General features: G+C 39.1%; 1 protein-coding gene across 3 annotated transcripts in view; it reads left to right on the forward strand.

Moving 5' to 3' along the window:
- ARHGEF9 (Cdc42 guanine nucleotide exchange factor 9) overlaps window positions 1-22,310 on the forward strand; it is a 241,721-nt gene that overhangs the window by 152,745 nt on the left and 66,666 nt on the right. For all 3 annotated transcript variants that reach the window (XM_035004955.1, XM_035005034.1, XM_035005107.1), the window contains one exon: window positions 11,729-11,908. In XM_035004955.1, coding sequence (XP_034860846.1) covers window positions 11,729-11,908 — 180 coding nt within the window. The remainder of the gene's footprint in view (window positions 1-11,728; window positions 11,909-22,310) is intronic.

A 22,310-nucleotide genomic window follows, 5' to 3' on the forward strand; every position in this document is an offset into this window, starting at 1 on the left:
GTCACTGTGTTCCCTCTGTATTCTCATGTAGCATAATTCTTCTTTCTCATGTTCAGATTATTTTCCATTATTTTATTTTCTGTATCAATAATTATTCCTCTGCTTTTCCAGCCTGGTGTTTATTGCATTAAGCTTATGTCCAATTTCAGTTATTGCATTCTTCATTTCTGACTGTTTTCTAAATCTTTTTTCTGTGTAGGAAGTGCCTCCCTGAAGTCTTCCATTCTTTTCTCAAGCCCAGCGAGTATCCTTATGATTGGTGCTTTTAATTCTCCATCAGGCATGTTTTGTTTGTTTGTTTGTTTTTTACATCTGTTTCACTTAGATCTCTGGCCATGGCCTTCTCCTGTTCTTTCATTTGGGATAAATTCCTCCATCTTGGCATTTTGTCTAATTCTCTGCCTTCTTTTCTGTGTTAGAAAAGCCCGTTATGTTTCCTGCTCTTGAAAGTAATGGCTTTTTGAAGAACAGGTCATATAGTGTTCAGGGCCTGGTGCTTCAGTGAGTGTTTCTGATATGTGCTTAGTGTCCTGTCCTGTTGTGTTTTGGCTGCACTGTCCTTCAGGCCAGTCATTTGCAATGGCTCTCCTTGCCTGCAGTGGGCAGTGTTTGGTCCTTGGCCTGTGTATGGCTAGTTTTAACTAGGTGTGCTCTGGTCTCCTTGTGAAATGAGACCTGATATTACTTCCATGAGAATTGAGGCCTTGCAGAACTCTCTGGTTGAGAGACATGGTGTAGGCAAGGATTTGTATTGATCTTCTGGGGGAGTGGCCTGCCACACTGGGACTGAGGCAAACTTGACTGAAGATGGCCGTTCTGCCAGAGCACAGGGATGTGGGACTTGGTATATGCAAGTTAGGCAACCAGTGTCTGCATTGGGCTCCTTCTAGCAGGTGGCTTTGTGTTTATGCTGAGGATGAGGGGAGGAAAATGTTGCCAGCCATCTCCTTTGTACCCGGAGAGGTGTCTCCATGAATGCTGCCTCTCAGAGAAGAGATAATAATCTCCTTCCGGTGTTCCTCAGGTATTTTTCAGATAGTTCTTTTCATGCCTTTTGCCTCTGGGTTTTTTGCCTGTCTTCTCCCCAGGAACAGTACAGTGTTCTTCTGCCTCTATCCCAGCCAAGTATACTGGCCTTTTAAATGGCAGGCTTTAGAGATGTAGTGTGGACAAAGGTTTCTGCTGGTCTTCTGGGGGAGGGGCCTGCTGCACTGGGACTAAGGCAAGTTTGACTGAGAAGGGCAGTCTCGCCAGAGCACAGGGGTGTGTGATTGTTGTAAGCAAGTTAGGCAGCCTTTGTCAGTGCTGTGCTGCTTCTGGTAGGTGGCTCTGTATTTATGCTCAGGGGCAGAGCGGGGAAATGGTGCCAACCAGCTCCTTTGTTCCTGGAGAGGTGTCTCAGTGAATGCTACCTCTCAGGAAGCTCTAAGAAGAACAAATAATCTCCCAACTGTGTGCCCCAGGCATTCTTCAAATCACTGTTTCCATGTCTTATGCCCTAGGTTTTTTCCTGCCTTTTGTCCAGGAACAGGGCGTGCTCTCCAAGCTCTATCTTAGCCAAGCCCACTGACCTTTAAATCTCCAGGCTTTATGTCCCAGTGGTTGCAAGAACTGGCAAAATTCAGTCCCTTTTGTTTTCCAAGCCAATGGCTTTTGGGAAAATTTCTCCTTCTGCATTCCCCTGTGTGTTTCACTATTTCTCACCCTTCTCTGAAACCACTGCTCCCTCCCCTCCACAGCACCCAAAGTCTGTTTTTTCCCTAAACCATGCCTCCACACTTCCTACCTTCTTTGATGTGGCTTCTTATCTTCCTAGTTGTGGAGTTTGATTTGTCAGTCTTCAGGTCAATGTCTGGGTATTTAGGGAGAATTGAAAATTATCTAGTGTACATGGGACAAGAGGAGCCTATAGTCCTCCTACTCTGCTGCCATCTTCCCTCTCTTTTCTAGACAGTCTTCCTTTTTAAAAAAAAAATTATTTAAATTCAATTTAATTTAATTAACATATAGTATATTATTAATTTCAGTGGTAGAATTCAGTGATTCATCAGTTGTGTATAACACCCAGTGCTCATTCCATCAAGTGCCCTCCTTAATGCCCATCACCCAGTTACCACATCCCCCCACCCACCTTGCTTCTAGCAACCCTGTTTATTTTCTATAGTTAAAGTCTCTTGGGGCGCCTGGGTGGCTCAGTCATTAAGCGTCTGCCTTCGGCTCAGGTCATGGTTCCGGGGTCCTGGGATCGAGCCCCGCTTCGGGCTCCCTGCTCGGCCGGGAGCCTGCTTCTCCCTCTCCCACTCCCCCTGCTTGTGTTCCCCTCTCTCACTGTGTCTCTCTCTGTCAAATAAATAAAAAAATCTTAAAAAAAAAAAAAGAGTCTCTTATGGTTTATCTCCTCTTTTTTCTTTTTTTCTTTTTTTTCTTTTAATTTTTAAATTTTTTTTATGTTAGTCACCATACAATACATCATTAGTTTTTGATGTAGTGATACACGATCCATTGTTTTCGTATAACACCCAGTGCTCAATGCAGTACCTGCCCTCCTTAATACCCATCACCGGGCTAACCAATCACCCCTCCCCCCTCCGCTCTAAAACCCTGTTTGTTTCTCAGGTCCATAGTCTCTCATGGTTCATCTCTCCTTCCAATTCCCCTCGCCCATTTTTCCCTTCCTTCTCCTAATGTCCTCCATGCTATTCCTTATGTTCCACAAATGAGTGAAACCATATGATAATTGACTTTCTCTGCTTGACTTATTTCACATAGCATAATCTCCTCCAGTCCCATCCATGTTGATGTAAAAGTTGGGTATTCATCTTTTCTGATGGCTGAGTAATATTCCATTGTATATATGGACCACATCTTCTTTATCCATTCATCTGTTGAAGGGCATCTCGGCTCTAGCAAAAGTTCGGCTATTGCAGACATTGCTGCTATGAACATTGGGGTGCATATGGCCCTTCTTATCACTACATCTGTGTCTTTGGGGTAAATACCCAGGAGTGCAATTGCTGGGTCATAGGGGAGCTCTATTTTTAATTTTTTGAGGCACCTCCACACTGTTTTCCAAAGTGGCTGTACCAACTTGCATTCCCACCAACAGTGTAAGAGGGTTCCCCATTCTCCACAACCTCTCCAACGTTTGTTGTTTCTTTCCCTGTCCATTTTTGCCATTTTAACTGGTGTAAGGTGGTATCTCAGTGTGGTTTTGATTTGGATTTCCCTGATGGCTAATGATGATGAACATTTTTCCATGTGTCTGTTAGCCATTTCTATGTCTTCTTCAGAGAAGTGTCTGTTCATCTGTTCTGCCCACTTTTTGACTTGATTATTTGTTTTTTGGGTGTTGAGTTTGAGAACTTCTTTATAGATCTTGGATACCAGCCCTTTATCTGTAGTGTCATTTGCAAATATCTTCTCCCATTCTGTGGGTTGCCTTTTTGTTTTGTTGACTGTTTCCTTTGCTGGGCAGAAGCTTTTTATCTTGATGAAGTCCCAAAAGTTCATTTTTGCTTTTGTTTCACTAGCTGTTGGAGATGTATCTTGAAAGAAGTTGCTGTGGCCAGTGTCAAAGAGGTTACTGCCTATGTTCTCCTCTAGGATTTGGATGGATTCCTGTCTCACATTGAGGTCTTTCATCCACTTTGAGTTTATCTTTGTGAATGGTGTTAAAGAATGATCGAGTTTCATTCTGCATGTGGCTGTCCAATTTTCCCAGCACCATTTATTGAAGAGACTGTCTTTTTTCCATTGCATGTTTTTTCCTGCTTTGTCAAAGATTATTTAACCATAGAGTTGAGGGTCCATATCTGGGTTCTCTATTCTGTTCCATTGGTCTGTATGTCTGTTTTTGTGCCAGTACCATGCTGTCTTGATGATCACAGCTTTGTAATATAGCTTGAAATCAGGTAACGTGATGCCCCCAGCTTTGTTTTTCTTTTTCAACATCTCCTTGGCGATTCAGGGTCTTTTCTGATTCCATACAAATTTTAGGATTGTTTGTTCCAGCACTTTGAAAAATGTCATTGGAATTTTGATCAGGATGGCATTGAAGGTATAGATTGCTCTGGGTAGCATAGACATTTTAACAATGTTTATTCTTCCGATCCATGAGCATGGAATATTTTTCCATCTTTTTCTGTCTTCTTCAATTTCTTTCATGAGTGTTTTGTAGTTCCTAGAGTAGAGATTCTTTACCTCTTTGGTTAGGTTTATTCTGAGGTATCTTATGGTTTTTGGTGCTATTGTAAATGGAATCATTTCTCTAATTTCTCTTTCTACAGTTGCATTGTTAGTGTATAAGAAAGCAACTGATTTCTGTGCGTTGATTTGGTATCCTGCCACATTACTGAATTGCTGGATGAGTTCTAGTAATTTGGGGGTGGAGTCTTTTGGGTTTTCCACATAAAGTATCATGTCATCTGGGAAAAGAGAGAGTTTGACTTCTTCTTTGCCAATTTGAATACCTTTTATTTCTTTTTGTTGTCTGATTGCTGTTGCTAGAACTTCTAGTACTATGTTGAACAACAGTGGTGAGATGGGCACCCTTGACGTGTTCCTGATCTTAAGGGAAAGCCTCTCAGCTTTTCCCCATTGAGGATGATATTCGCTGTGGGTTTTTCATAGATGGATTTTATGAACTTGAGGAATGTTCCCTCTATCCCGATGTGCTGGAGAGTTTTAATCAGGAAAGGATGTTGTATTTTGTCAAATGCTTTTTCTGCATCAATTGAGAGGACCATATAGTTCTTCTCCCTCCTCTTATTAATGTGTTCTAAAACATTGATTGATTTGCGAATGTTGAACCACCCTTGCATCCTGGGGATAAATCCCACTTGGTTGTGGTGGATGATCCTTTTAATGTATTGTTGGATCCTATTAGCTAGGATTTTGTTGAGGATTTTGGAATCCATATTCATCAGGGATATCGGTCTGAAATTCTCCTTTTTGATGGGGTCTTTGCCTGGTTTGGGGATTAAGGTAATGCTGGCCTCATAGAATGAGTTTGGAAGTTTTCCCTCTGTTTCTGTTTTTTGAAACAGCTTCAGTAGAATAGGTATTATTTCTTCTTTGAATGTTTGGTAGAATTTCCCAGGGAATCCATCAGGCCCTGGACTCTTGTTTTTTGGGAGGTTTTAGATCACTGCTTCAATCTCATTACTGGTTATTGGCCTATTCAGGTTGTCAATTTCTTCCTGTTTCAGTGTTGGCAGCTTCTAGGTTTCTAGGAAGGCCTCCATTTCATCCAGATTGCTCAATTTATTGGCATATAGTTGTTGATAATAATTTCTAATAATTGTTTCTATTTCCTTGGTGTTAGTCGTGATCCCTCCCCTTTCATGCATAATTTTATTAATTTGGGTCCTTTCTCTTTTCTTTTGGATAAGTCTGGCCAGTGGTTTATCAATCTTACTAATTCTTTCAAAGAACCAGCTTCTAGTTTCATTGTTCTGATCTACTGTGTTTCTGGTTTCTAATTCATTGATTTCTGCTCTAATTTTAATTATTTATATTCTAGTATGTGGCTTAGGCATCGTTTGTCGCTTTTTCTGTAGTTCTTTAAGGTGTGAAGTTAGTTGGTGAATTCGGGATTTTTATATTTTTTTGAACGAGGCTTGGATGGCTATGTATTTCCCCCTTAGGACCGCCTTTGCAGTATCCCATTGGTTTTGGACCAATGTGATTTCGTTCTCATTGATTTCCATGAATTGTTTAAGTTCTTCTTTGATTTCTTGGTTGACCCAAACATTCTTGAGCAGAGTGGTCTTTAGCTTCCAAGTGTTTGAATTTCTGCCAATTTTTTTCTTGTGGTTGAGTTCCAGTTTTAGAGCATTGTGGTCTGAGAATATGCAGGGAATAATCTCAATCTTTTGGTATCAGTTGAGACCTGATTTGTGACCCAGTATATCATCTATTCTGGAGAAAGTTCCATGTGCGCTTGAGAAGAATGAGTGTTTTGTTGTTTTATGTTGGAATGTTCTGTAAATATCTATGAGGTCCACTTGGTCCAATGTATCATTCAAAGCTCTTGTTTCCTTGTTGATTTTCTGCTTAGATGATCTGTCCATTGCTGAGAGTGGAGTATTGAGGTCTCCTACAATTAACGTGTTGTTATCAATATGACCCTCTTTTTGGTTAACAGTTGCCTTATGTAGATGGCTGCTCCCATGTTGGGGGCATAGATATTTACAATTGGTAGATCTTCTTGTTGGATAGACCCTTTAAGAATGATATAGTGTCCTTCTGTGTCTCTAACTACAGACTTTAGTTTAAAATCTGTTTGATATAAGAATTGCTACCCCAGCTTTCTTTTGAGGTCTGCTGGGATGGAACATAGATTTCCATGCCTTCACTTTCAGCCTGGATGTATCTTTAGGTTCAAAATGAGTCTCTTGTAGGCAGCATATGGATGGGCCCTGTCTTTTTATCCAATCTGCAACCCTGTGCCATTTTATGGGAGCGTTTAGTCCATTCACGTTGTGAGTGATTATTGAAAGGTATGAATTAATTGTCATCATGTTGCCTGTGAAGATGTTGTTTTTATAGATTGTCCCTGTAAATTTCTGTTGTAGATCACTCTTGGGGTCTTTCTCCTTTTATAGAACCCCCCTTAATATTTCTTGCAGGGCCACCTTAGTGATCACACATTCTTTCAACTTCTGCCGGTTGTGGAAGCTCTGTATCTCTCCATCCATTCTAAATGAAAGCCTTGCCAGATAAAGTATTCATGGCTGTATGTTCTTCTCATTTAGTACCCTGAATATGGCTTGCCAGGTCTCTGTGGATAGGTCTGACGTTATTCTGATGTTCCTCCCTCTGTACGTAAGGAATCTCTTCCCCCTAACTGCCCTGAGGATGGTTTCCTTGGTTCTAAGATTTGCAAGTTTTACATGCAGAGTTGTTGGCCTGTTTTCCTTGATCTTGGGAGGGGTCCTCTCTGCCTCTAGGACTCGAATGTCTGTTTCATTCCCCAGATTAGGGAAGTTCTCAGCTGCAATTTGCTCAAATACATCTTCTAGCCCTCTCTCTCTCTCCACTCCCTGCGGGATTCCAATTATTCTGACATTGGAATGCCTCCTGGTGTCACTTATTTATCTGATTCTATTTTCATGGATTCTGAGTTGTTTTTCCCTGGCCTCCTCTTTTCCCTTTTTATCTATTATATTGTCTTCCATGTCGCTTATTCTCTCTTCTGTCTCAGTTACCCTATCTGTTAGATTATCTAGATTGGATTGGATCTCATTGATAGCATTTTTAAGTTCTGCCAATTCAGGTTTTATTTCTGCCCTTAGAGACTCTATGTTGCCATTAATTGATTTCTCCATTCTGGCCATTGTCTTCACAATTGCTAGCCTGAATTCCATCTCCGACATCTTTGTTATATCTGCATCTATTTGTAAATCTGCAGCATAAGTCATAATCTCTGAGTCTTTTCTGTTTTGGAGGTCCTCCTCCTAGTCATTCTGTTGATGGGTGTTTGAGGGAATGTATAGAGTCCAAATTATTGACCAGAACCCAAGCAAGACGCACCTGTTTTCTTGGGACCTTAGGGTTGCTGGCCTCTTGTTTTCCCAGCCTGTCTTCTGCGGGAGGGGCCTGCTGCACTGTTACTCAGGCAACCCTGTTTGGGCGGAGTTGCCCTGTGCCCCTGTGGTGGGGGATGGGCTCAGTAGGAATCAGTCTTTGGGGCTTTTGTTCTCTGGAGCCTTTCCCTGGCGGCTTTCCGCATCTCTTCCATGAGTCAGAGCAGAAGAGACCGTTTCCAACCCTCTGCCTCAGAGCAGAGAGACCGCAGTCTGTTCTTCAGTGAGCTCTCCAGGCCACACTGTCTCTGTTTCTGTCCGTGCTGCTATAAACTTCAGCGTCCTGGGTTGTGTGCCCCTTGGCAGCGCTCCCAGTCCTGCCTCCAGGTGGGGGCACATCTCTGCCCTTTGTGCTTCTAAAACCACCAGCCGCTCCCAGTTTGCGCGCACGTGACTCTGCCACTCGGTGTTTCCACCCCGGGGGTTGCAGTTCACTGGCGCAACCCCGGCGCTCCGGGTTTCCGTCTCCGAGCCTGCAGTTTGCGTGCGCGTGACTGTCGCTCTGGGTTTCTGTCCGGGGGGCTGTGGTTCACGTGCGCGCAACCCTGCCGGTCTGGTTTTCCACCCTGGGGGCTGCCCTAAAGTCCTTTCCCGACGCTACAGGTCTGCGAGTCTGTGCCCCGTCCGCAGCGCTCGAGGCTGTCACTCACCGGCGGTGTAGGATCCCCTCATCCAGGCACCCTCCCGCCACTGTTTATCCTCCGATATCTGCCCACAGAATCACGGCTCTCCACTTCGTACCTCAAAACCAACTGCCTGCGATATTCTGTTTGTAGAGATCCAGATCTTCTTACATCTCAGGCTGGTTTTGTTGGTGCTCAGAGTGGCCTGGTAGATATCCAGCTCAATTCCAGGGACCAGTTGAAATAGGGTCCCCTACTCCTCCGCCATCTTTCTGCCCTCCTCTATCTCCTCTTTTTTCATCTTATTTTATTTTTCCTTCCCTTCTCCTATGTTCACCTGTTATATTTCTTAAATTCCACATATGAGTAAAATCATATGGTATTTGTCTTTCTCTTGACTTATTTCACTTAGCATAATACCATCTAGTTCCATCCACAGCATTGCAAAGGGCAGGATTTCATTCTTTTTGATGGCTGAGTAATATTCCATTGTATATATCTATCACATCTTCTTTGCCATTCATCTGTCTATGGACATCTGAGTTCTTTCCATATTTTGGCTATTGTGAACATTGTTGCTATGAACGTTGGGGTTCATGTGCCCCTTGGAATCACTATGTTCATATCCTTTGGATAAATACCTAGTAGTGCAATTGCTGGGTCATAGGGTGGCTCTATTTTCAACTTTTTGAAGAACCTCCATACTGTTTTCTGGAGTGGCTGTACCAGCTTGCATTCCCACCAGCAGTGTAAGAGGGTTCCCCTTTCTCTGCATCCTCACCAACATCTGTTGTTTCTTGAGTTGTTAATTTTAAGCATTCTGACTGGTGTGATGTGGTATCTCATTGTGGTTTTGATTTTTATTTTTTCATGTGTCTGTTGGCCATTTAGATGTCTTTTTTGGAGACCTCACTATTCGTGTCTTCTGCCCATTTCTTGACTAGACTTTTGGGGGTTTTTGTGTGTGTCGAGTTTGATAAGTTCTTTATAGATTTTGGATACTAGCCCTTTATCTGATAAGATATTTGCAAATATCTTCTCCCATCTCTTAGGTTGCTTTTTAGTTTTATTGACCATTTCCTTTGCTGTACAGAAGGTTTTTATCTTGATCAAGTCCCAATAATTCATTTTTGCTTTTGTTTCCCTTTCCTTTGAAGACATGTCTAACAAAAGTTTGTGGCAGCCAAGGTTAAAGAAGTTGCTGCCTCTGTTCTCCTCTAGGATTTTGATGGATTCCTGTCTCACATTTAGGTCTTTCATCCATTTTGAGTTTATTTTTATGTATAGTATAAGAAAGTGGTCCAGTTTCATTCTTCTGCATGTGGTTGTCCAATTTTCCCAACACCATTTGTTGAAGAGACTTAGACAGTCTTTCTAATCATCATATTTAATAGCTGTATGATATTCCATCAAGCTAAATGCACAAAAATATATTTATAGCTAGCATTAGCTTTTAAGAAAAATAGTTGACACAACACTCTAGGGTCCCTCCATCCTATGGGCAGTTACATTTCTCCTCGTATATAGGTAATATTCCCTTGCTACAACACATATAATCTAACAGACAGAAAATGATGTTCCTGATAATGGCAATAAACAGCATATTTAGGGAATTAAGAAGCTACACTGGACATCTCTACCAGTTCTTTCTTTACCAGAACTCACTTTTTTTCCTTCTTTTTCATTTCTGTTATATTCTATAGTGGTGTTGAGCTCTAGCATCCCTGCTATACTTTGGGGATGTGTTGCTAATTTGTTATTTTCCTGAGACCTTTCAAATAGGAGCAGTGAACAAAGCTATTAAGTATATTCTGAACTGGCTTTTCAGGGGTTGAATGAGCTATCCAGGCTGGTTTCTTATGTCTTCCAGTGTGGTTACTTACCAGTACCTACTACTTAAGCAGAAATGACACGCTGATTTGACATTACCATTTTTTTCCAGCTGTGCTCACAGGCCTATCTTAGGGAGGAACATTGGGAGTGGGGTGAGGAAATCTCTGCCCCTTCCCCTAATGTTGAGATGGAAAAGTTCCTGCCGGATGATATGCTCACTGCTTTCCTTTCTCCACTATAGCTAATACACTTCCAAAGGTGATAGGGTAAAAGAGAGAAAGAGAGATGGAGGAGGGAGACAGAAGCAAGCAAACCCTGGGAGTTACATTCTGGCAGGTAGTTTATTCTTCTGTCCCTTAGTCAAGGAATGCTTTCTAGGGAGGCAGAATTTTGGGAGCTACTTCAGTAAAAGAAGTAGCACCTAGGGTATTCTGGAAATAGAGGACATCTTTTTCCTGGTCAGAAATTGAATATGAATGAATACAGGACATCTTGAGCATGTCAGCCAAAGAGAACAGTAGCCATTAGTTATATATATGTCAACACAGGCACAGACTATTAATTTGCAAATTGTTGAAAGACACTTAGTATTTAATGGCTGAATTGGAGGGTGAGAAGTGATCACAGAAGTGAGATTTTGTAAAGGGCATTGAAGCCAGGAATGAGGACAGTGGCCATTAAAAGTTTACACCAGGGGCACCTGGGTGGCTCAGATGGTTAAGTGTCTGCCTTTGGCTCAGGTCATGATCCCAGGGTCCTGGGATCGAGCCCCACATCGGGCTCCCTGCTCAGTGGGGGGCCTGCTTCTCCCCTTCCCTCTGCTTCTCCTCCTGCTCATATTCTCTCTCTCTCTCTGTATCTCTCTATCTCGAATGAATAAATTAAAAAAAAAGTTTACACCAATTGGTTCAGAATGGAAGATGGTGTTTTTTTGTTTTTTTGTTTTTTTATTTCTTTTTTACCCTGACTTACAGTGTGCCCTGAGTCTGGTTGTATTATCTTAGTACTCTCTTATCAGATCAAGAATCTCTTTCATTGAATCTACCCTTTCATCAATGGCTAGCTGTATTAATTCGTCTGTTTATTCATGAATGTATCCTGAGCACTTACTCTTTTAAAAACACCATGCTTGGGCACTTGTGGACTTGTTGTCCAAGCTCATCCAAATGATATCTGATAGTCAGCTATCTTAGTTGGTTAAGACATTCTCTTTAAGGAATGGTTTTGCTTTGTTAATTCAAAGTTTTCCTGACTTGGCCTCTGTTTCCAAATTGTTGTCAATGTTATTAATACATTTTGGATGGGTCCTATAAGAAATGGGGACTTTTGAGATGTTAATGGATCTAGCTAAATCAATGACTACTAAAACGAGTAAAAATGTGCTTAATCAGCTTCTGAGAAAAGGCCCTATGACTTTTGGGATCCTTGTCATAGAGAATGGAGGGGAAAGTTCTATAGTCTGGATTCTGTACTCTGAGGAACTTTGCTTGTGATCCAGCTTTCCTAATAACTCACTGCTACCAGTGACTTCCTTCTTTCAAACTCAATTTCCTCATATGAAAAATAGAAATGATTATTGCCTGTCTATTTCATAAAGTAAGAATGAACCTTCTTAGTGCTTAATAAATGGTAAAGCCCTGATGGAGTCAGGAACATCCTCATCCTGGACTTTTCCTTTGTGTGCAGGGCTACCTGAAGCAATGCCGGAAGAGAAGGGACATGTTCAATGATGAGCAACTGAAGATAATCTTTGGTAACATTGAAGACATCTACAGGTTTCAGATGGGCTTCGTGAGAGACCTGGAGAAACAGTACAACAATGATGACCCCCACCTCAGTGAGATAGGACCCTGCTTCCTGGAGCACGTAAGCATCTTCCTCCTTTGTAAGGGTTTTGAGAGGGGATAGGAAGAAATGGAAGGAGTGTCTGAACTGTCTGGTCCTGCTCAGCTTCCTTGTCCTGTGGTGGGGTGTAGATTCCTATAACCCTGATGTAACCCCCTTGCCAGGGTATGAGGATTTAGGAAGGGTACTGTGATTTGGCCTAGGACTTTTTCTTTACCATTCCCTTCCCTTTTTTTCGCTCCTTCAAGAAAGCTACCAGTAGGATTTTCTTCATTTTCTTTTTTCTGTACCTGTTGGGTTCAGTTTCTATGGGACTGTTTTGGAAGAAACTCTGCACATATTCACTGCATGGAAAATCCAGGAATCTGAGAAATGTAGTCAGCATGAAAGTAGGCCCCTTCAAGACATATAGAGGAGAGCAACAAGGTAGAAGAAGTGACAAATATAGGAAAAGGGGCCATGTGACTTAGAGGAAGGAGCACTAGGAAACAGGAAAGCAAGGATTTGAGTCCTGTGTCTGTAATGACTGTCTAGGTAACTTTGGGTAAGTCCCTTACCTTCTTTGGGCTTCCTCATCTGGAATATAAGAAGGTTTCACTGTACACTTTTGTGGTTCTCTAATATTTTTTTTTTGTTTCATTCACAGGTGACTTAGTTTTTCTGCCAATTCTTCTCCTTTGTATAAAGTATTTATTTTTAAAGACGTAATATGTGCACATGATACAAAATTCAAATGCCACAGAAAAGTGTGCAACTAGAAGTAAATCTTTTTGCAAATTCCCCATATGTTTGTTTGGGGACTATCCCTAATACTGCTCTTATATTCAGTGATTTCCTAGAAGGACTCACACGAATCAGCATATAGTCATACTTGTGGTTATGATTTGTTATAGCTAAAGGATTCAAAGCAAAATCGGCAGAAGGAAAAGGCACATGGCACAAAGTCTGGAGGAAACTAGGGACAAGCTTCCAAGACACCTCTGCCAGTGGAGTCACATAGGATACATTCTCAATTACCCTTGCAATAAGTTGTGACAACACATGTGAAATGTTTTCTACCAGAGACACTCATTAGGGAATCAGTACCCAAGATTTTTATGGGGAACTGGTCATGTAGGCATGCTCTGCCTAGAATGTACCAAAGTTCCAGACTCCCAGATGGGAAGCAGGTATTCAGCATAAGCCACATTGTGTATACAAACTGTGTAGGCACAGTGAGTCGCTCATGTCAGGGAATGATGAGAACCCTCTGGAGATCCATGTTCCAAGATACCAGCCAAAAACCAACCTTCCAAGCAGGTCTTTCTAAGAATAGCAGTCTCAGGCCTGATAAGTTAACTTTTTCTGGACAGTATTTAAAATGGTTCAGCCATTTCAGAAAGCACCTGGGCAGTATTTACATGGGTATGACATAGTGTTGACATAGTGTATGACAACATGTATATGACATAGTGTTTCCGTATTTATCCCAGGGAAATTCTTACAGAGGTTCATGAGGGAGCATTTGCAAGGCTGTTAATTGCATGGTGGTGTTGTGTGTGGTGGAGTGCAATTAGAAGCAACTTAGGTATTTACCACCAGGGGATGAATAACAAACATATAGAAGATGCTTACTGTGGGGTATTGTGTTGCAAGGAGCAATAAACTAGATGTATGTAGTTATAGTAACAAACAACAGACTAGATGTATGTAACTTATAGCAATATGTATAGATATCATAAACACAGTTTTGATTGGGAAAGTAGAATATAGAATAGTGGTTCTTTGTTGGAGCCTGCCCTGTGCATTGTAGTGTGTTTAACAGCATTCCTGTTCTCTACCCACTGAATGCCAGTAGTACCCCAACACCACTGAGTTGTGACAACCAAAAATGTCTCCAGACATTGTCAAGTGTCCCCTGGGGGACAAAAATTACCACTGATCTATTGAAATGATCACATGCTTTTACCCTTTAATCTATTAAAGTGGTGAATTTGGATTGAGTAATTTTTATATGTTAAATGAACATTGTATTGCTGGAATAAAGCCTACCTAATCATGGTATATTATCATTTATTTTACATGTTAGTTTGCCTTTTTAAAAAATATTGGATTGTTTATGCTTTTATTATTCAGTTCTATAATGTCATTTTTATCAGCTTTGTTTAGACGTAATTTACATACACTAAGATTCACCAATTTTTAGTGTAAAATTTGATGAATTTTAACAAGTGTATATAGTTGTATAACTACCATATTATCAAGATATAGAACATTTCTACCACTTCATTAAGTTTTCTTATTCTCCCTTGGTAGCCAATCCCTGTTCCCACTCCTGGCCCTTGCTAAACTGTGATCTGCTTTCTGTCACCATAATTTTACTTTTTCTACAGTGTCATATAAATGGAATCATACAGGGGTAGTCTTTGTGTTTAGCTTCTTTTACTTAACAGAGTGTCTTTGATGTCATCCTGTTGTTCTATGTATCAGTAGTTGGTTCTTTTTTATTAGTAATATTCCATTGTATGAATATACCACCCATTCATACACTAGTGCATTCCAGGATATCTGGGTTGTTTACTAGGTTGCTTCCATCTGAGGGATTACTAGGTTTCATGTTATGTGTTTATTTTTGTTTGTTTGTTTTTTAACCATTCTAAAAGATATGTAGTAGCATTCCCTTGTGATTTTAATTTGCATTTCCCTAATGGCTAATGATGTTAAGCATTTTTTCATGTATTTATTTGCTATCTGTATAAAATCTTTGGTGAAAGGTCTGTTCATGTCTTTTCCACACTTCTAAGTAGGTTGTTTTCTTATTGTTCAGTTTTGAGAGATTTTTAATTTATTGTTCATAAGTTGTTGGTCAGATATGTGAATCAGAAAGATTTTCTCCGAGTTTGTGGCTTAGCCTTTCATTTTCTTAACAGTATCTTTGAAAAGCATAAAATTTTAATTTTGTTGAAATTCAGTGTATCACTGTTTTCTTTAATGATTCATGTTTTTTGAGTCTTATTTAGGAAAACTTTGCCTAACCCAAGGCCACAAAGATTTTCTCCTGTTTTCTTATTAGAAGTTGTGTAGTTTTGTTTATTATATATAGGTCTATGATCTTTTTTCAGGTTATTTTTATATACGGTGCAAAATAAGGGTCACAGTTAATTTGTTTCCAAATGGATATCTAGTTTTGTTCCAGCATGGCTTATTGAAAATCTTAACTCCTACATTAAATTACTTGGACACATTGGTCAAAAATCAATCATATATGTGGGGGTTTATTTCTAGGGAAATTATTATATTCCAGTGACCTATGTGAGTATTCATATACAAATACCATACTGTTATTTCTTATTGCTATTTTTAATTGAGATATAATTGACATATAATGTATTAGTTTTAGGTGTATGACATAATAATTTGATATTTTTATATATTGCAAAATGATCACAAAATGATCACAATAAGCCTAGCTAAGATTTATCACCATTCATAGGTTAAAAATATTCTCACACCATCTTGTTTAATGTAGCTTCATAGCCAGTCTTGAAAGCAGGTGGTATAAGTGCTCCAAATTAATTCTTCTTCAAAGCAATTTTGGCTATTATAGGTGATTTGTATCCTATAGAAATTTATCTCATTACAAGGAGTAATTTTTTCTCTTCTTCTTCTTTTTTTTTTTTTTTAAGTAGGCTCCACATCGTGGAGCCTGATGTGGGGCTTGAACACATGAGCCTGAGATCAAGACCTGAGCTACATCAAGAGTCAGACTCTTAACCGACTGAGCCACCCAGTCGCCCCTTTCTCTTCTCTTTATTGTAACGAGAGATGGATATATGAGATGATGGATGTTATCCTATTATATAATCATTTCACAACATATATTCAAACTATCATGCTGTACACCTTAAATTTATACAGTGATGTATGTCCATTTTTTCTCAGTAAAACTGGGGGAAAATCAGCTTGCTAAAGTTCTACCAAAAAACAAACAAGCAAAAAAACACTGCAAGCATTTTAATTAGGTTAGAATTAAATCTGTATATCAATTTTGGGAAAATTTGTAGACTTTCAGCTCTATGAACAAATATCTATTTATCTATGTTTCTATAATTTCTTCTAGCATTGTTGCTAGTTTTCATGGTATAAATCTTGACCTTATTTTTAAAAATTGATTTCTAGGTGTTTTTTGTTTTTGTTTTTGTTTTTTTTTTGCTGCTACTGTAAGAGTATTTTTATTTCAATTTCCTATAGTTTGTTGCTATGATAGATAAATACAATTGATAAACACAAGATAAATACAACTGATTTTTGTGTATTGATATTGAATCCTGACATAATACTGAATTTAATAATTGGTTATAATATTTTATATCAATTCCTTAGGATTTTATACACTTACAATTATATCGTTTCATTTCTGAACAAAGACAGTTTATTTCTTCATTTTATTTTTGTTTTTTTAAAAAAAATTTTTACAAATAGTTGACACGCAATGCTACATTAGTTTTTATTTCCTCATATCCAATCTATATGCCTTCTCTTTCCTTTTCTTATGTTATTGCACTGGTGAAATGGTAAAAGCAGGCATCTTTTGTTCTGTACTTGATCTTAGGGACAAGCATTCAATATTTCACCATTGGGAATGATTTTAGCTTTAGGTTTTTCATGGTTGGCCTTTATCATATTGGGGGCATTTCTCTCTAATCCTAGTTTCCTGGTGGTTTTTTATTATATATATGTTTTTTTCAAATACTCATGTATCTACTGAAATGATCATATGATTTTTCATTTTATTATTTTAATGTAGTGAATTGGATTGGGATAAATCACACTTAATCATGGTGTATCATGCTTTTAATATACTATTTTGCTTTTTTTAAAAAATTTGGTTGTTTGTCATAAAAAGGTGAGAGACAAACACTGCATAATGAGAATAGGCTTTAGAGAATTCAGTAACTCCATCAAGTGTAATAAAATTTGCATTAAAGGGATCCCAGAAGAAGAAAGAGAGGTGGCAGGGGGTCAGAAAATATATTTGAGTAAGTAATAGCTGGAAAATTCCCAAATCTGGGGAGGGAAAGAGAGATCCAGAATCAGGAGGTACAGAGAGTCCCCCCTCCAAATTCAACCCAAGGACATCATCACCAAGACACATAGTAATTAAATTGGCAAAAAATAGTAATAAAGAAAGAATTTTAAATGTTGCAAGAAAAAAGAAGGCGGCTGCATACAAAGAAAAACCCATAAGCCTGTCAGATGATTTTTATTTATTTATTTATTCATGAGAGACAGAGAGAGAGAGAGAGGCAGAGGGAGAAGCAGGCTCCCAAGGAGCAGGGAGCCCAATGCGGGACTCGATCCCAGGACCCCGGGATCATGACCTGAGCCGAAGGCAGACGCCCAACCATCTGAGCCACCCAGGCGCCCTGTCAGAGGATTTTTTAGCAGAAATTTTATATACCAGAAGGAAGTAGTCTAAATATTCAAAGTGCTGAAAGAAAAAAAATCTGCCACCAAGAATACCTTATCCAGCAAGGCTATCATTCAGAATATAAGGAGAGAGAGAGTTTCCCAGACAAACAAAAGTTAAGAGAATTCATGACCACTAAGCCAGACCTACAAAAAATGTTAAGGAGCATTCTGTAAGTGGAAACCAAATACCATTAGTAAGAGTATGAAAAACAGGAAAAACAAAAGCAAAAAAATAATTAATTATAGCTGTAAAAATCAGTCAAGACAAACACAAATAAAAGGATATATGATACCAAATATCTGGAATGTGGAGGGCAGAGGAGTAAAGAATGAGTTCAAAATTAAGCGACCCACTGCTTAATATACACAGCTATAAGCAGATGTTACATATAAACTGAATGGTAACCACAAATCAAAAACAGTAAAAGAGGGTGCCTGGGTGGCTCAGTTGGTTGAGCGACTGCCTTTGGCTCAGGTCATGATCCTGGAGTCTCTGGATCGAGTCCCACATTGGGCTCCCTGCTCGGCGGGGAGCCTGCTTCTCCCTCTGACCCTCCCCCCTCTCATGTGCTCTCTCTCTCTCTCATTCTCTCTGTCTCAAATAAATAAATAAAATCTTAAAAAAAAAAACAGTAAAATATATGCAAATAATAGAGTAAGGAATCCAAGTATATCACTAAAGAAAAACAGAAACCATGGAAGAGAGGAGAATAAAAGATAAGAGAAAAACTACAAAAGCAACTACAAAGCAGATAACAAAATGGCAATAAATACATATCTATAAATAATTGCTTTGAATATAACAGACTAAATGTTCAATCAAAAGATAGGGTGACAGAGTGGATTAAAAAAAAAAAAGACGCAACTATATGCTGCCTACAAAATACTCATTTCAGACCTAAATACACCTGCACATTGAAAGTGAGGGGATAGAGAAATATTTATTATGCAAGTGGATGTCAAAAGAAAGCCAGATAGCAATACTTAAATCATACAAAACAGAATTCAAAATAAAGTCTATAAAAGAGGAAAAGAAAGATAGTATATAATAATAAAGGGGGCAATCCAACAAGAAGATATAAGAACTGTAAATATATATGTACCCAACATGGAGCATCCAAATATATAAAGCAGTTAATAATTAACATAAAGGAACTAATTGATAGTAATACAATAGTAGTTCGGGATATTAACACCCCACTTACAGTGATCCACACAGAAAATCAACAAGAAAACAGTGGCTTTGAATGACACACTGGAACAGATGAATTTAACAGATATATTCAGAACATTCCATCCTAAAACAACAGAATACACATTCTTTTCATGTGCACATTGGACATTCACCAGAATAGATCACACACTGGTTCACAAATCAGGACTCAACAAATACAGAAAGATTGAGATCATATGATGCATCTTTTCAGACCACAACACTATGAAAATTGAAGTCAACCACAAGAAAAACATTGGAAAGACCAGAAATACATGGAGGTTAAAGAACATCTTACTAAAGAATGAATGGGTTAACCAGGAAATTTAAAAAAATACATGGACACAAATGAAAATGAAACAGGACACTCCAAAACCTCTGGGATGCAGCCAAAGTGGTCACAAAAGGGAAGTATATAGCAATACAGGCCTTCCTTAAGAAGCAAGAAAAAGTCTCTTCAATAAGTGGTGCTGGGAAAATTGGACAGCTACATACAGAAGAATGAAACTGGACCATTCTTGGGGCACGTGGGTGACTCAGTCGTTAAGCATCTGCCTTCACCTCAGGTCATGATCCCAGGGTTCTGGAATCAAGCCCTGCATCAGGCTCCCTGCTCAATGGGAAGCCTGCTTCTCCCTCTCCCACTCCCTGTGCTTGTGTTCCCTCTTTCTCTGTCAAATAAATAAATAAATGAAATCTTAAAAAAAAAAACTGGACCATTCTCTTACACCGTACACAAAGATACTCAAAATGGATGAAAGACCTCAATGTGAGACAGGAATCCATCAAAATCCTAGAGGAGAACATAGGCAGTAACCTCTTCGACATTGGCCACAGCAACTTCTTTCAAGATACACCTCCAAAGGCAAGGGAAACAAAAGCAAAAGTGAACTTTTGGGACTTCATCAAGTTAAAAAGCTTCTGCCCAGCAAAGGAAACAGTCAACAAAACCAAGAGGCAACCCATGGAATAGGAGAAGATATTTGCAAATGACACTACAGATAAAGGGCTGGTATCCAAGATCTATAAAGAACTTCTCAAACTCAACACCCCAAACCCAAATAATCCAGTCAAGAAATGGGCAGAAGACATGAACAGACACTTCTTTGGTCTTCTTTGGAGACCAAAGAAGAAATACAAATGGCTAACAGACACATGAAAAAATGTTCAACATCACTAGCCATCAGGGAAATACAAATCAAAACCACAATGAGATAGCACCTTACACCAGTTAGAATGGACAAAATTAACAAAACAGGAAACAACAAATGTTGGCGAGGATGTGGAGGAAGGGGAGCCCTCTTACACTTTTGGTGGGAATGCAAGCTGGAACAGCCACTCTGAAAAACAGTATGAAGGTTCCTCAAGATGTTAAAAATAGAGCTACCCTACGACCCAACAATTACACTACTAGGTATTTACCCCAAAGATACAGATGTAGTGAAAAGAAGGGGCATGTGCACCCCAATGTTCATAAGAGCAATATCCACCATAGCCAAAGAGTGGAAGGGGTTAAGATGCCCTTCAACAGATGAATGGATAAAGAAGATGTGGTACATATATACAATGGAATATTACTCAGCCATCAGAAAAGATGAATACCCACCATTTGCATTGACATGGATGGGACTGGAGGGTATTATGAGTATTATGCTAAGTCAAATAAGTCAATTAGAGAAAGACAATTATCATGTGGTGTCACTCATATGTGGAAGATAAGGAATAGCATGGAGGACCATAGGAGAAGGGAGGGAAAACTGAAGGGGGTGAAATCAGAGAGGGAGATGAACCATGAGAGACTCTGGACTGGGGAAAACAAACTGAGGGTTCCAGAGGGGAGGGGGGTAGCCGGGTGATGGGTATTAAGGAGGACATATGTTGTGATGAGCACTGGGTGTTATATGCAACTAATGAATCATTGAACACCAAATCAAAAACTAATGATATACAGTAGCTAACTGAACATAATAAAAAAAAAGAAAAAAGAATGAAGCAAGTAAAATCTCAAATATGCAACCTAACCTTACACTTAAAGAAGCTAGAAAAAACAACAAAGGAAGCACAAAGCCAGCAGAAGAAAAGAAACAAAAAAGATGAGAGCAGAAATAAATGATATAGAAACAACAACAAAAATATATAACAGATCAATGAAAGCAGAAGCTGGTTCTTTGAAAAAATTAGTCAGATTGATAAACCACTACCAGATGCATCAAAAAGAAAAGGGAAGGACCTAAATAAATAAATAAAATCATACATGAGAGAGAAGAAACAACCAACACCACAGAAATGCAAATGGAAAGACATCCCATGCTCAATGGACTGGAAGAAAAACACTGTTAATGTCTATACTACCCAAAGCAATCTATACATTTAATGCAATCCCTATCAAAATACCACCAACATTTTTCATGGAACTAGAACAAACAATCCTAAAATTTGTATGGAGCCACAAAAGACCCAGAATAGCCAAAGCAGTACTGGAAAAGAAAAGCAAAACTGGAAGCAACACGACTCTGGTCTTCAAGCTGTATTACAAAGCTGTAATCATCAAGACAGTATAGTATGGCACAAAAACAGACACAGATCAGTTGAACAAAATAGAAAACACAGAAATGGACCCACAAGTGTATGATCAATCTAGTCTTCAACACAGCAGGAAAGAATATCCAATGGAAAAAAGACAGTCTCTTTAACAAATGCTGTTGTTAAAAACTGGACAGCAACATGCAGAAGAATAAAACTGGACCACTTTCTTACACCATACACAACAGTTAATTCAAAATTGATGAAAGACCTCATTGTGAGACAGGAAACCATCAAAATCCTAGAGGAGAGCACAGGCAGAAACCTCTTTGGCATTGCCCATAGCAACTTGTTACTATACACATCTCTGGAGGCAAGGGTAGCAAAAGCAAAAGTGAACTCTTGGGACCTTATCAAGATAAAAAAGCTTCTGCACAGTGAAAGAAACAATCAACCAAATTAAAAGGCAACCTTCAGAATGAGAGAAGGTATTTGTAAATGACGTATCTGATAAAGGGTTAGTGTCCAAAATCTATAAAGAACTTACCAAACTCAACACCAAATAATCCAGTTATAAACGGGCAGAAAACATGAATAGACATTTTTTTCCCCAAAGAATACATACAGATGGTTCGCAGATACATGAAAAGATGTTCATCATCATTTGTCATCAGAGTATACAAATCAAAACTACAATGAGATATCACCTCACACCTGCCAGAATAGCTAAAGTAAACAATACAGGAAACAACAGATGTTGGCAAGGGTGTGGAAAAAGGGGGAACCTTCTTACACTGACAATGGGAATGCAAATTGGTGCAACCACTCTGGAAAACAGTAAGGAGGTTCCTCAAAAAGTTCACAATAGAACTACCCCAGGATCCAGCAGTTGCACTACTATTTACCCACAGTTTACATTAATACTAATTCAGATGGGTACATGTACCTGATGTTTATAGCAGCATTATTACTGCTAGCCAAATTATGGAGAGTCCAAATATCCATTGAGTGATGAATGGATAAAGAAGTATATATACATATGTGTGTGTGTGTGTGTGTGTGTATACACAATGGAATATTACTCAGCCATAAAAAAGAATGAAATCTTTTCATTTGCAATGACATGGATGGAGCTAGAGAGTATTATTCTATGTGAAATAAACCAGAGGAAGGCAAATACCATATGATTTCATTCATGTGTAATTTAAGAAACAAAACAGATAAACATAGGGAAGA

Source organism: Mirounga leonina, unplaced genomic scaffold (genome assembly GCF_011800145.1).
Source record: "Mirounga leonina isolate KUSES-001 unplaced genomic scaffold, KU_Mleo_1.0 Mir_101097, whole genome shotgun sequence".
Taxonomy (NCBI): Eukaryota; Metazoa; Chordata; class Mammalia; order Carnivora; family Phocidae; genus Mirounga; species Mirounga leonina.